The 15,007-nt window shown below is 35.6% G+C and overlaps 1 protein-coding gene across 6 annotated transcripts; it reads right to left on the reverse strand.

Moving 5' to 3' along the window:
* Positions 1-1,797: 1,797 nt before the first annotated feature.
* On the reverse strand, positions 1,798-14,620 carry LOC105178493 (Helicase protein with RING/U-box domain-containing protein). 6 transcript variants are annotated; one of them, XM_011101978.3, is made up of 17 exons: positions 14,418-14,620; positions 14,100-14,192; positions 11,878-13,052; positions 10,991-11,113; positions 10,841-10,914; positions 9,872-9,935; positions 9,621-9,767; positions 9,447-9,532; positions 8,898-8,967; positions 7,158-7,280; positions 6,161-6,391; positions 4,599-4,703; positions 4,295-4,447; positions 3,811-3,899; positions 3,611-3,691; positions 2,854-2,942; positions 1,798-2,124 (listed from the first exon to the last, which is right to left on the reverse strand). In XM_011101978.3, the coding sequence occupies exons 1-16, from the start codon at positions 14,458-14,460 to the stop codon at positions 2,870-2,872; spliced, it is 2,730 nt and encodes a 909-aa protein (XP_011100280.1). In that variant the 5' UTR covers positions 14,461-14,620; the 3' UTR covers positions 1,798-2,124; positions 2,854-2,869. The 6 variants fall into 6 exon arrangements, with proteins under 6 accessions (XP_011100280.1, XP_011100279.1, XP_011100278.1 ...); XM_011101977.3 differs by having other exon boundaries at positions 1,798-2,185; XM_011101976.3 differs by having other exon boundaries at positions 1,798-2,188.
* Between the last annotated feature and the right edge of the window lie 387 nt (positions 14,621-15,007).

Consider the following 15,007-nt stretch of genomic DNA (forward strand, 5'->3'; position numbering starts at 1 on the left):
GATCGATATAACTGGTATTCCTCGGTTCCGACGATATGGGATCTAGTCCTTAGACTTGAGGAACTATTACAGTCACATATATGTGACTACTATATTTTAGATTTGGCGAAAGATGATAGTGTCTATTATGTGGTTGTTAAAAGTCTTTGCAAGTGCAGTCAGAGTACAACGAGGATGATGGATTCCAAGAGAGGATTCATCACCTGTCAATATTTGACAATCAAATCTCCTATACACGTTTAAGCTCCCTGAGTCTATGGCCACAGCAAGTGACCAAATAGGAAATGGTCTCTTGTGTCAATCAATGGAGTAAAAGTGTTAAGAGTTATGAGCATAGTTATCTAGTCCAGTATGGGAATTGACGCCCAATTGCATGCCCTAAACTTAGAAGGGGAGATAGCTAATGATGAATCATACTTGTATGGTACTCGAGAGCCTAAATATTCACGCCAGCATTCACCTAGTTTCTAAATCATTGTTTGACGGTCACCCAAGTTGAAATTAACCTCGTAGTTAAGCCATGCCCAAGACCTTGTTTTCGGATTTATTTTTGTCCAATAAGACTTTAGTGGAAGGTTAATTTCTCACTCACAATATACTTTTTACATAAACGTTCTCACTAGACAAATCTGTACATGAATTTGAGAAAGATGGAACAATTTTAGCTATTTTCTCTTCGATTCAACTACCTCAAGCCTCTTTTATATATGTAGGAATAAGTCTACAAATTTGGCTTTTATCCTTGCCTTTCCTCCTATTTTGTCCCTCCAAAATCAGTCCTCTTGGTTAGTTTCCACGATGAACTAATAGAGGGACGAATTTTGATGAATTTAAGAAACGTCGAGGATGAAATTGATGAAGTCAAAATATGGAGTACCAAAATTGATTTAGTGTCTAACTTGGGAGACAAAAAATGAAATTATCCTAGCTTTTAAAATTCCAAAATCACCTTTTAATTCAATCCATGTCTTTGTTAAAATTTGATTACAATAGAAATTTCAATAGTTTTTAAATAAATGCACATTTACAACTTTTTTTTCCGCTCTTGCCTCACTCAATGTTCATTTCTTCTCATATTTCATTTTTTTTCTCCTCCCACACCATGCTTGTTTCTTTTTACAAACTTCTTTTGTCTATTCATTTTAGTAATGTTTATTCTTAATATGCTTGCGAGAATTAGTCAACTTTTTCAGTTCATTGTTGGGAACTAGCATTTTTAGTCTCATAAGTTAAGTTCATGTTACTTTTGATCTAATTCATTACGGGATTGACACTTTTACTTTCATAACTTACAAGAATTAACATTTCTGGTCCTCAAGCACTTTTTTATCTACAATTTAACGATGTAGTCACGTGCCTAGTACGTTGCAATAAAGTACTTTTGGTTGGAAAAACATTGGCATTTTCCCCAGTAGTAGCATATGAGTGTTTCATTTGGCCTACTTGATTCGTTTGTGGAAGACATGATTCTTTATATTGCTTCTATTTGACTTCAACTTGTACAAATATGGGAATGATAGAATTTAATTTTTGTAAGAGAAGCGAAAAATCGCTATACTCTTTTTCCCTAATTTCCCCCTCAAATTAGTTATATTTTTCCCCAAAAATAGTCCCAAGCTGAAAAACAAAATAATTTTATCTTCAACCAAAAATACTTAACGATCACATGTTAAGCACGTGCACTATACAGTTAAATTCTAGACAAAAAAGAACGAAGACCAAAAATGCTAATTTTTATAAATTGCAGGACTAAATATACTAATCTCATAACAAATTGAACCAAAAGTAAAACGGATCTAAAGGACAAAAAATATTATTTCCTCATTCATTGCTAATGACTGGCAAAATACAAGTCGAAGCTAGTTTTTTTTTCCAAGTCTTTTTAAAATTGCGTTAAGTTCCAAATTCCGTCTTGCCCAGAAGATGGGGAGAATTGTTTGCTTACCAATTGTGTCCTTGAATATTCACTTATTTGCCATAGAAGGCCCTGTTGCTCATTAACAACTATGCTTTAGTTTGTCTTCTACACCAAGTGCGACTGAAGGAAATTTTTTCTCTCGAAGCGAGGATGGTGGCAGTGTTGAGGAAATGGTCCTTCTAGTCCACAATCTCCACCGCAGGACCCTATCGAGTTAACAACGGTTGAATTCACATCCGATCCCTGATTGGTTGATTGTCTGCAATTCTACTGAGAAAAACAGGAAAGAAAGAAAAAAGAAGTGTCCTATTATTTTAACTTGATTTTTGCAAATTTTCTGGTGTTATAATGATGTCCACATGGGCAAGTGCTGAAAATGTGAAGGCTGCTCAAGGTTTGGATGATATGCCAAAGGTTATTTTAATATCTGTTAATGGGAGGTACTTTAATGGCGAAGTGCTGAAAATGGTTTGGGGCATTTTGGGAAAATATAAATTGGTCCACATATTAATACCGAATAATAGTTAAAAGTAAATAATATACTATTTATATCCATTACTTTATCAATACTAGTAACATAAAATTGAGTCACTAAATATTATCACTTTTAACCTAATCCCAACAACTATCCAAAAATTATCTATACCACCTAAATCTCATCATTCTAAGTAAATGGGGCCTTAATGTTTTCTTACTAATAAAAAGTGGGATTAAGAAATAAAACAGACCTTCCTTGAAATCATCATTTTGTGTCAATTTTCCTTCGTGTCGACTGGATGACAAAAGTAGATGTTCATATCCCCCTAATGGAATTTCATGCGCTTATAGACAAAAATAGCGATGTCTTAATCTGTCAACAGTAAGTTTTTGCATTGATATAAGAGCAGGTGAGTTCAAAACAAAACTTGACCAATTTGGGCTGCAAAGGAACCCACCAGAGGCTGCTCCAGCTTAGGTCACAAACAGGAATCTGAGATCAGCTTCTGTCAGTTTGGCGAGGGCCTCTGAAGATCCACCCACAGTCCTGCAGTTGAATAGCCCGGTTAATCAAAGATATGAATGGAAAATAAAACAAAAGATCGTGGTTGAAGTAGGAGGATTATGAAAAGTGGAAGGAAAAGCAAAAGATGTTTCAGGGTAGGTCCATTAAGTACTCTTAGGTATTTATACTAACCGTTGTGGCACGTCGTTTTTACGTGCATAATTGAATAAATTTTTCGCATACATTAAGATATATTAGAAATAATATTATAAATAAAGTAAAATATATAAATCAATATATTACATTAAAAATAAAAAGTAAAGAAAAAAAACTTATTTAGCAATTAATGTAAAATATGGAAAGTTAACTAAGTTATTTCATCGGTGGCATTTTTGACTTCAGAGAAAATTGGTGCAATGGTGTCATTAACCGTCGTTTGTGAATTTGAAAGACCTTTTCTTTTCATATAGCATAGATATACATATACAGAGAGATGAGAGAGAGAGGAAATGCACAAATAAATACACATCTTAACTTCCTGGAGGGCACTAAATAGAGATGACACTATAATCAGAGTCCAGAAATTCAGAATCAGCTACATCAGCTTCTCCATATATATTTCACACACAAGAGAGTTTATTTTCTTCTCTTATTAGTAAGTATATTTCACTAGTTTAACATAAATAACATCAAAGAGAATTTAAACTTACCCTTCAAACACTAGTTCCTTCTTCTCCTGCAACTTCAAAATCCTCTCCTCTATTGTATTTTCAATAATAAACCTAATAATCCTAAGAACCAAAGACAACAATAAATACATAAAAAAAAATTTACTGTTTGTAAATGGAGATACATGATGTATTAATGACTGGGAAATGGTCAGAGAATACAAATCATGTGTTAAACTTACCTGATTGGTTTATATTGGCCTATTCGATGTATTCTATCCTGAGCCTGCCGCTCCACAGCAGGATTCCACCAAGGATCCATCAAGAAAACCTGGCGACATCCAATAGAAAAAGAGCCAATGATTGGAGTGAAACTAACAACTAGAAAGAACAATGAGGGCCATTAAATACAACAGAATCTACTCTGCTAATGAGTTCACGCATGATAAAAGTGATATGATGATCACATCCTCCTATTATGAGCCAATTGAAACAGGTGTGCTTTGCTTGTATTTGTTTCTAGCTTATCTTGTGATACATGAGAGGATTCTGAAAAATCCCAGGTGAAAACAAGAGCAAAGTTATTTCGCAGACAGCATATTAATACAATCATCTTTCAGTCAATAATCAGGACTAGAAGGATGTGAGAATGACATAATAGGATAATGAAATAATAACTGTCTAAAACTAGATCACGACAGCGTAACATAAAAACAAGAGTCTTACATGTGATGCTACAGTGAGATTGAGGGCAACACCCCCAGCTTTCAAGCTCATTAGAAAAATTCTGCAATTAGGATCCTCAGTAAATCTTTTAATAGCAGTATCTCTTGCTCCCATGGACATGGACCCATCTAACTGAACACAGTTCACCCCAGACTGAAAAGAAACTGAAATTATTGTATGGTTTTTTCTTGCCATAATACACATGACAACAAAATCCAAATTTTTACAGATACTCTACCTTCTGAAGTTTTTTCTTGCCATAACACACATGACAACAAAATCCAAATTTTTACAGATACTGTACCTTCTGAAGAGCGTAATGTATGAGATCCAGAAAAGACGAGAATTGGCTGAAGACAATACCCTTGGCAGAGCCATCCCTTTCAACCATAAATCTAATTTCTTCTCTCTGAAATTAATTTAATTCAAGAAATGAACAAATGCAACAGATTTATGTAGAATGCATGCTACACAACTTAATTTTAGCTGGCAAAAACAACAGAAAGCTTTATATGTTCTTGGAAAGTAATAGTAGTAGTAAATACCTTGAGCCATTGCACATAGGCAAAATTACAAAAATCGAGAAGTATAGAAGAAAAGGTAGAAGACAAGAGATTGTTCCAATACTATGTTAATTCCTATTGCTACCTTCAATGTGCAACGGAACTTCTCTTTATTAGATGAGACTAGTAATACTGGTCAACGGGAACTATCATCTTCAGAACCAGATGGCATCTGAAGAGGGCGTTATCAGCCTCATTTCATGGAAATATTTGCGAAGTTGGACTCTTACTCCATGTTTATAGGTAGGAACTTTGAATGTACTTAGAAAAGTGCAGAAAGCCAAACTTGATGAAAATCATATCTACTTGCATTTTTCTACTATAAGAAAATATTTCAAAACAGATGAATCAATCAGAATCTTTCATAATATAGTTTTTGCAAATGTTTCCTTCATGCTTTCAATGTCAAGCAAATAATGAAGCATGACTTCCACCATATTTTCTTCATTCAAATGCAAGATCCAAAATAGTATGTTCGGACTTCAATGTAAAACAGTTTGCATCTCAAAAATTCCATCACAATCGAAAACGAGATAAATCTGAGATTTCAAGCCGCTTGGGTAAAAGACCATCTTCCTCCAAATTCTTATTAAAAGTTCTCATTATCAGCTCTAATTAACGCTTTTTAGTTTCCAGAGAATTTCAAAATGTGAAGAGAAATAAAGAGGCAAGATGCATGAAACTTGCAATGCAACGGGCAAGCACAAGCACATTCTTAGAAGCCACCCAATCGCTGAACAGGAGACAACAAGCTTGGCACTGAAACTGAAAACTATGGATTGGGGCTCTGGTCACATCATAAGGGTAGTTTGTAATGAGTCATATGAGCAAGGTTATATATGGCTGATAATCACAGGCATGCTGGTGAAGTACCAAGATCCTAGCCAAAGAAGGATCAACTTAAAGTGGTGCAAAATAATGTCATAAAAGGGATGACAGTACAGCAGAAGTGAAGGTTAAGACCAGTGAAGGAATGTGACACCAAGCACCATGAGGCATTGACGCTGGCCCAACTACACTATCACAGTGAGAAGATAATATGGCATTGTGAACTTAATTGTCACAATTCTAATAACCGGCTTACTTAGGGATAGTACCTATTCGTTGTTGAAATCCAAAAACAGAAAACCCAACCTAAATGAAAAGGAAAAACAAAGGAACAAAACTTCACCTATCAGAACATTGAATAGAGAAAAGCAAAAAAATTAATGCATTTATCTTATTATTGCCAAGTTACGCTTTTTGCTTTTAGTTCCTATTTTTTCTCGTCAGTAGGTTGAGATGATATTTCAATTTCACATACCAAAGCATCTATTTTTGTACTTGTCTGGAAGTCATCAAGCTGAATTCTATTCAAGATACTTGACGGTCTGAATCCTTTAATAGTTGTTTTTGAATTCTGCCGTTTGCCATCCTTGGTGGCAGTGAAATCAACTGTGAGTGGCTTTGAACAAGAAGGGCAGGAATTCTGTCCCATGGTAGCACCAAAATCTATCAAACAAGGTTTGCAGAAAACATGGCCGCATGACGTGACCTATTCCATCCCAAGAAAAAAAAGGAGATAAAAGTTATAAATAATTAAAAAACTAATGGTCCATGAGTAATGCAAAAACACATTGAGGCTCAAAATAAACTTTATCAGAGCAATTTAGAATATTAAACACAGCAGAAATCCAAATAGATTTGCTTAACTATCTCTAGCTTTTCAGCATAAAATAGGCTAAAGATTTAGTGTCGGCTAACATATGAAATATTCCCTGAAATCAAGAACAAGTCAATGTAATAAATGGACCTCAATAACAAAAAGAAACCGTAGTATCTTATAATGATATACCAATCACCAATGAGTATAATCATACATGCAACATAAAATGCAACTCAAACATATAAAAACATGCTTTCACTTATCAGAATCCAATCAATCTAAATCTACTCGAGACCATGTAGTGACGTAATACTGTATAGGCAACATGAAAAATAGTCTCCATCAAGTATCTAAAAGAAATGTGAATTAAACTACTTAAACATTCATTAAGCATCAGTTCAGACAGTGAAAATACAAATTAGCATCAATAAGCGTCGATTAAACACACATCCATGCAGGCTAGTATGTAAATAGCTGCTCTAAAGCTAAAAGATTTCTGAAATAGGCTTCTTCAAATGAAAATGTGGCACATTCTGAAAGAGACTTTACAGAACTAGACAGATGATTTAGTCAAAAGTTTGGCCCGGGCTGCCTATTGCCTATGAAAAACCAAAACTACACAACATCGAATTAAAATAACAACTCAGTGACTCACCACAGTATCTTCTTCATGGTCATTACATAAACTACATTTTTCATCATTGCTAGTATCAACTGTTTTACCCTTTCTTTCCATCGAAGTAAGAGAATATTCGACAAGGTAAGGATGATCAACTGCCTGCATTGCATAAGAGAGATCAATCAAACGTAGCACAATGCAATATGGACTAGGTTGAGGCGCCAGAATAAGCATCGTATACTTGATGCATAGGACCTTAACAATTTAGAATAAACCAAAACTAATTCTGCAATTCTATCAACATGAAAGATGTTCCATAGCTAGAAATAACATTAGTAAGTTTGTTGCCAGTCCTAGACATAATAGCCATATATTAGCATACTAGTGCTTTGATTGCACAGAAGGTAATATGCATGTTTTTTTCTTAGCTATCTTTTTCCGCAACTCTTTTGTTTTGGATTCATCATAGGAATTATTTACTCCATTTGTTTTGGATTCATCATAGAAATTACTTACTCCGTTTGTTTTGGATTCATCATAGAAATTACTTACTCCGTCTGGCCCTTCTGAACAAAGTAAGACTTAAACGATGCACTTCTCTAAGAATTATGTTCATAGCCATAAACAACCTATGTTTTCCTACATCATTTTGGACCGAGAACCTAATTATAAGCTTATACTTTTAAAATATCGGAATCAATAATAACAGGAAGTTGCAAGTAGAAATTAATTGTTTCAAGTAAAATGTGTGTGCAATGGACAATAAAATAATGTGGATAACATTGTAATTTTCAATTTGCATCTTATAAAAAGGAAAAAGCAAAAGTATGCAGCAACTCCAAAGCCTCCATATGCTTGACTCACAAAAAACCGAATGAGGTGTCTAGTGTAACGTAATTTCCAACTTCAATCCCTATTGACTGTATCCTCCTTCAGTTCATAAAAGAGAGTTAGCTCACTTGTTCATATCCTCCACATCCACACTTTACACAAGGACATAGTAAACTTGTGGATGAGGATAAAACAATGAGGGGGAAATTGCAAACTATCATTTGGACTGGAATCCTTCGTTCATATCATATCATAGCATACAAAGCTTTTTTTAAGGTTAATTACTTTAATGAAGAGGGGGCTTTTTTCATTATAGAGGCTATATTGAATAAAGCTGAAAGAGTTTGGCAGGCAAAATATTCCACAAATAGACTACTGTTTAATCACAGAATGATATGAAAGCTGCTATAATATTTATTTGTATTATTTTGCAAAAAAACCGATTCCCCAACAAAAATATATAATGTCTTTTGAAATAATATATCTGAGATATGTTGCTGCTTGTTGTAACTCTACGCATATAGAGGGAGAAGGCAATTGCCAAGCAAGTTCTCTCTCCTTTCTTTATCTTCTTCTACCTTGCTTATCTCAATAGAATGCTAGTAAATTAATATTCTCGTTAATGCTATTTTTGGTGGATTCATACTATAAGCCTAGCAGCGGAAAAAATTCTGTTTCCCTTACTGCTTTTTCTCTTACTCTTTTCTTCCAACATATGGACTTTCATTTCCCATTAAACATTCATTAAGTTGGCCCCACTGATAAGTTGTTATTGGCATGGTCCTAAAAAGCAAAGTGTGATAATGTAAATCATTTACATGAAATGATTAAAAAGCAAATTCTGTTTAATTTATTCCTGGAAGTCTCGAACAACAGATATGCATAACAATGACAAATTCAGGGTGGAAAGCATCAAGATCTTAGCACATAGGGAGATTCCAGAACCTGTCGGAGGCGCGTCAGAAGATCAAATATGTGGGCGTAGTTATTCAACACTGTTCCCGCCTCAATATATCTGCATAATAAAAAATAATATGGTCCAACAACACAAGAGAGCCTTAAGTAACATGGGAACATTATGTAAGAGTGTGGCAGAAGAAAAAAGAAACAAACGAAAAAAAGAAGAAAAAAAAAATGAATTGTTCCCAAAGAACACTTCCAAATCAGAGAAGCACACTTAAGCACTAGTCCCTAAATTAGCATATAGAATTTATGACTAGCCCACCTACTTAGGTAGGCACCAAGGTAAATTGTGAACCATTAGGTGGGACATGATGACATCACAAAGTGAAATGCTGACAATACCATATATTTAATGGTTTGCACCCACTAGGTAGACAGGTACATGACCACTTGGGTGGCATAGCATGAACCACCACTTGAACTCGGGATAAATGAAATTGTTTAGCAATTATACATAGCTGTAGCTTAAACAGTATCAAGCCTCCGATCTATTAGTTAAAAAGAATATAGCAGGAGAAAAAGATAACATACGTATTAAACTGTGCCTGACTCTCGTTGTACAATGCTGTATAATAATCTTCTTCAACAACATCCAGAGCATCCCGTCTCAAAAGTGCCTGAATTTCAACAGATCTGGTTTTAGTAAAATACTAAATCAAACTAAATGTTCAAATTGAAATGGCTTGCTTAACCCTAAAAGCGTACAATTCTAGGAGGAAGTGCAAGATCAGCTGCCCTGCCCTTTTTGGTACGTCTCAACACTATGGTTTTCAGAATTTTGTGCTTTAACAAAAGCATGGCGTCTCTACCAGACCCAGTATTTCCAAAATCTTGTATTGGTGAGGAAATATACTGAAACAAGAAAAAGTTAAAGTCACCAACATTGCATCATGTGTAAAATACAAAATGTGGGGCTGAAAAAGAAAAGTGCAGCTAGTGTCAGTTGACCTACTTACTTTATTCCACCAGCAGAAGTGCCGAACATTTCTATGAGGACAGCCTGGACATTCAGCTGAGGTGCTGTATCATACACAAGGGTCAGATTTTTTTGCTGATAAACAAATTTGACTATGATGGATAAAAGAACCAGAGAAGCTAAAAATAAAAGGACAGAAGATGACTGAGGTAAAATATTTCTTTCATGGTGGCTCAGAGACTTAGCAATCATAATTTACTCAACCGATCAATCCAATAGCTGTCATCGCAAATGTGTATAAACAGACACATGGTAATTAGTAATACTAAAACAACACATTAACAACAGAAGGAGGCAACGGATATTGCTTTAAAACACAGCATGCTTCCATGATACCAATTATACGGGGGGTTGTTTGCAGAGGAACATAATAGGAGGACTGTGAAAAATCCTCCATATAATTGGTACCATAGAAGCAAAAGAAAATAAAGCATGTCCCCTTGTTTGATATTTTAAAAGGCAAGGAAGTCAACTTCTTACAGTCAATGCCTCTGCCAACTCCTCAATATTAGGAGGGATTGAAAATTTTACATGAAGGGAGACTCACTACTCTTCACCTCCCCCCAAATCATTGCATCCTACCAAACAAAAGCAGAGGTATATAACCCACACGCAACCTCTTTCTTCTTCCAATACCTCCTCCAAGCCTTCGACCTTCCCTCCCCAACATATCCTAACCCAACATACTATACTTGTTTTGACTGCAATGAGGAAAAATAAATTGAGCCTATGGTTTTGATGACTACAAATGAAGGAAATCAAATTCTGACAGAAACCTGCACTCATCTACTATTGACTGCAAAGAACAAGCAGAAAAATTTCTTAGTAAAGAAGGCCTAAAAGTTTATCCATGAAAATAACGATGTTATGGGAAAGGAGGGGAAAAAGAGAGGAAGCAGGCAGAAGGGGCCTTCACCTCTAAAACTATCATGAAATGCTTAAGCTATACCTGTAATCAAGAATACGGCAGTCACAGTCCTTGCAGAAATAATAAGAGTAAGGAACTATCTGCAGAAAGCGAACCTGCACAAATTACATGTGCTTTGTTAGGCTAAACAGAAAACTCTAGCCAGCACAATCCTTTTCAACACTGACGTACAAGTGAATAGAGCTCCCCCACTCGATTCTGAAGGGGAGTGCCACTTAAAGCCCATTTATATGAAGATTGCAAAGCAAGAACAGCTCTAGTGGTATTGCTGCGTCTATCTTTTATATAATGAGCCTGTGTGAAGAAAGTCGATCAACAAGAAAGCAGTCACTTATACGGCAAAAAGAGAAAGAAAAACAATGGATGGCTGACAAAAATTAGTCATATTGACAATTGGGTAAGATGAATTCCAGACAGACGGCAAGAAAGTGAAATCTAACCAACCGGGCGAGAAACAGACAAATTGCCAATCACAAAGAAATTAAGAGAGACTTTTCACCATCTTTGCCCTTGTTATATAATTTATTAAATAGTTTGAAATGTTGTGTAGCAAAACGAATCATGCATGACAAAATGCTTTAAAAAGACGCTATAAGGTCTTTAACATAATCAGGGAACGTTCACCATGCCACATCATTAAACAAATAAATGAACTATTATCTTAATGAACTTGAAAAACTAATATATATTACAAGCATAAGGAAGATCATAAACATCAACCAACGACTAGAGGAACATAACAATAAGGTAACAGTTTATTTCTCATTCTTGGTCCTTTCAAAGAAATCCAGTATCATAAAAAATAAAATAAAATAAATGCATGAGAAAGCAAAGACTAACACCACATCATTAAACAAATAAATGAACTATTATCTTAATGAACTTGAAAAACTAATATATATTACAAGCATAAGGAAGATCATAAACATCCACCAACGACTAGAGGAACATAACAATAAGGTAACAGTTTATTTCTCATTCTTGGTCCTTTCAAAGAAATCAAGTATCATAAAAAATAAAATAAAATAAATGCATGAGAAAGCAAAGACTAACACTACCTCATCCAATATGATACGCTCCCATGTAACAGAATGCAAAATAGATTTTCCTTCAGATGAGAGTCGCCCAACCACAGCTGAATTCTCAATGGAATGGTCATTTTCCATTTCCTTGTTGCCACTGCCATGCTTCTTTCCATCATTTCGACCTGTACTCGTGCTTACCTCAATGTCGGATATTTTCTTTGGCTTTTGTTCTTTTCTCTGCTGCTTTGACTGCTTAGCGGTCTTAACAGCACCAGGTCCACATATGTACTTCAAGTGAATTTTCAACTTACGATCGTAGAATAATTTTCCACAGTACTGGCATTTTTCTTTAGGGGGCATTACGTATTTTCTGTATTCGGCCTCAACAATCGAATACGTCGTTATAACAAAGTCATACTCAGAAAACTGATAAAGATTTTTTGCTCTGTTGGCACCATGATAAACCAGCACCTTGGTGCTTCCTTTTGAAGTGAACCGGTCGATCTCACTTACCCACTGCATCACTGCTACCAAGGGGCATATAATAAGTGTGCCCTTAATTGCTGGTAACTCATTTGTGAAACTGGCTGAAGATGGGGGCAACTGATGCCCAATTCCTCTCGAGATACTTCTTTTAAGAAGAACAAGTGCTATTGCCTGGAGAGTCTTGCCCATCCCCATCTCATCTGCAAGGATGCCTCCCCTGACAGCAGATTCCTCTTGTTTCAAAGACCAAGCTAACCACTCTTTCTGGTATCTCAGCAGCGGTATTATCAAGTCATCTGAAGGGTCAACAGTTTCTGCCACCATTTCATTCTGATTTATCAAATCCATATCTAATTCCAAATTCTCTGCAACCCATCTCTCATTTTCTTGTTCCAATACTTCCCACATCAGTACACTTTTATCCCGTCTCTTCTTCCTAGTCTTCTTTTTTCTCTCATACTTCTCCGAGACATCAGTAAAATTAAATTCCTCTGAGTTACCATACATTTCGTTCTCAATTTCTCCATTAATGTATTCTTCTTGCTTGTCCTGAACCTTGTGACTCCATCCTCCCTCGTTCTTCAAGGAGTTCCTTTTCCTTCTCCTGGGGACATTATGCAAAAGATCATCATTGCCAATTTCAACTGCAGCCTCTAACGCAAAATTTAAGTCCCAAGCCTCTTCCCTTCTATCATCTTCAAGACCATCCGACAAATCTTCACCTAAATTCACAAGATGCACAATGAGTGGGACCTCCAAAAGGGGGGTTGGGAAGGAGAGAGAATGGCTAGAGAAATTATGAAGTGACAAACTAGAATTTCTCCTTAGACAGAAAAGAAAAGTAATTGCCAGTTCTACAATTTGAGGAACAGTAAATGCAATTGACAAATCAATAACTATATTATAGCAAAACAAGTTACCCAAATCAACATATGACTTTACCAAGATTTCAATATCCAAAAGTAAGCATGCAAACCAATTCCTATGCAGACAACATTATCAATGATAATACATGAAGCAGAATTTGATCATCACATTTTTCTAGTGAGGTTTCATCATCATTATTTTCTTTCATTTCCCTTACATTCATTGACGTACTTTTAGTAACTTCACTAGAATGATCCATGAAATCCCTTCTTTGTTCTTCCATTTTTTTTCTTCTATTTTTGCTTGCTCTTCCATTTTTGCTTGCTTTTCTGTATACTCTACAATTTTGAATGCTTTTCCTTTCCCCAACCAATTTCTAAAAATTAGTTTAATCAACCCGGAGATATCAAAAGAAAAAAGATGCAATTTTTTGATTCTGTCCAAAAAAAGAGGGGAATGCGCATTTGTTTGAAACAATTTCCAAATAACTATTTTACGCCTTTGAGCCCGCATAGAACCTTTGATTATATCTCGCTCAAAGTCTGATTGTTGTGAATAGCGTATCAAAGTCACCTCGTCTGTTTCATCGGGCGTATTAGTATCCGTAGTATTAGTATTCGCTGAAACTTTTCAAAAAAATTCAAAGTCGGAGAACTTCATGAAAATAAATTAAAGAGACAAAAAAAAAAAAAAAAACAATTCAGATGCAGAAGCGAGTTTTGCAGCTATAGCACTTTTAGAGTTGCCTTTCTTCAGGTTAAAATAAGATCTATTATCTTATAAGTTACAAACACATCTCACAAATAGTTGGAGCTTGCAACATCATTTAAATATTCTGAATTAGACACCCTCTCTCCAGGAAACCCCCCAAATCAAAACCACATACACATTCACGCACATACCTTCAACACTGTGCAAATAATAATCAGAATCCGAGGACGTCGCCCCATGACCATCCTCATCAGAGCTCTCTCTGTACTTGAGCTTCTTTTTCCCTGCTCAATTTCAGTTCTCAGCGACCATAGACAGAAACAAATATTACCATTTCCACAAACCCACAACCAGACCCACACGCACACACATACACAACCTTATACACCAGTTCTACACACACAGAGCGTTCACCACAGAAAAATAACCCAAAAAAAACCAGAAAAAATAACAACAGAAAACGGAATGGAGAAATAAATTCTATATTAAAAAAGAAACACAGTCCATACCTTTGGAAGAAGAAGGGCCCGCGGCATGAGAGCGGAGCTTCATTGTTTGATTCCTGAAGCGGAACGAAGAGTGAAAGGGAAGTACAGGAAGTAGGGTTTAAACAATTTTGTGGTTTGTTTGGTTGAAACGGTTCAGTAAACGTGTCTGTTTGTATTTCTCCTTTGCAGACGCTCTCTGTGTGTATGTGAGTGGAGAATCAAAAGACAAAACTCAAAAGGAGAAAAAATAGAAAGCGGGGGCGGGCGTGGGGTAGTTGGGTGTGTGGGCCATGTCAGAAATTTCCCGGCGGGAAAGACCCCGAGAAAATTGTATTTTCTTTTCATACTAATTCCCGATATTTGAGTTTAATTATAAAATAATTTTTTTTATTTTAACTTAGTTAATTTAATCCATAATTTTTTTATAGGATTAAAGGCAATTTTAGTCCCTTAACTTCAGGCACTTCTCATTTTAGTCTTGTAACCTCTTAGGGTTCCATTTTAGTCCTCTATAACTTTAAAAAGCTCAATTTTAGTACACATTTGGTTGGAAATTTGGTTAAGTCACCGAAAAAAGGCACCTGGCCATAACATGACTTTTTAATTGGGGA

Source organism: Sesamum indicum, linkage group LG12, assembly GCF_026168435.1.
Source record: "Sesamum indicum cultivar Baizhima isolate 11 linkage group LG12, ASM2616843v1, whole genome shotgun sequence".
NCBI lineage: Eukaryota > Viridiplantae > Streptophyta > Magnoliopsida > Lamiales > Pedaliaceae > Sesamum > Sesamum indicum.

Coding starts and splice junctions, on each gene's coding strand:
- LOC105178493 (XM_011101978.3), bottom strand. CDS start 14,460: ATGAAGCTCCGCTCTCATGCCGCGGGCCCTTCTTCTTCCAAAG. Junction 9,533..9,620: donor TTGCACTTCCTCCTAGAATT/GTACGCTTTTAG, acceptor GTTGAAATTCAG/GCACTTTTGAGACGGGATGC. Junction 8,968..9,446: donor AGTCAGGCACAGTTTAATAC/GTATGTTATCTT, acceptor TTTATTATGCAG/ATATATTGAGGCGGGAACAG.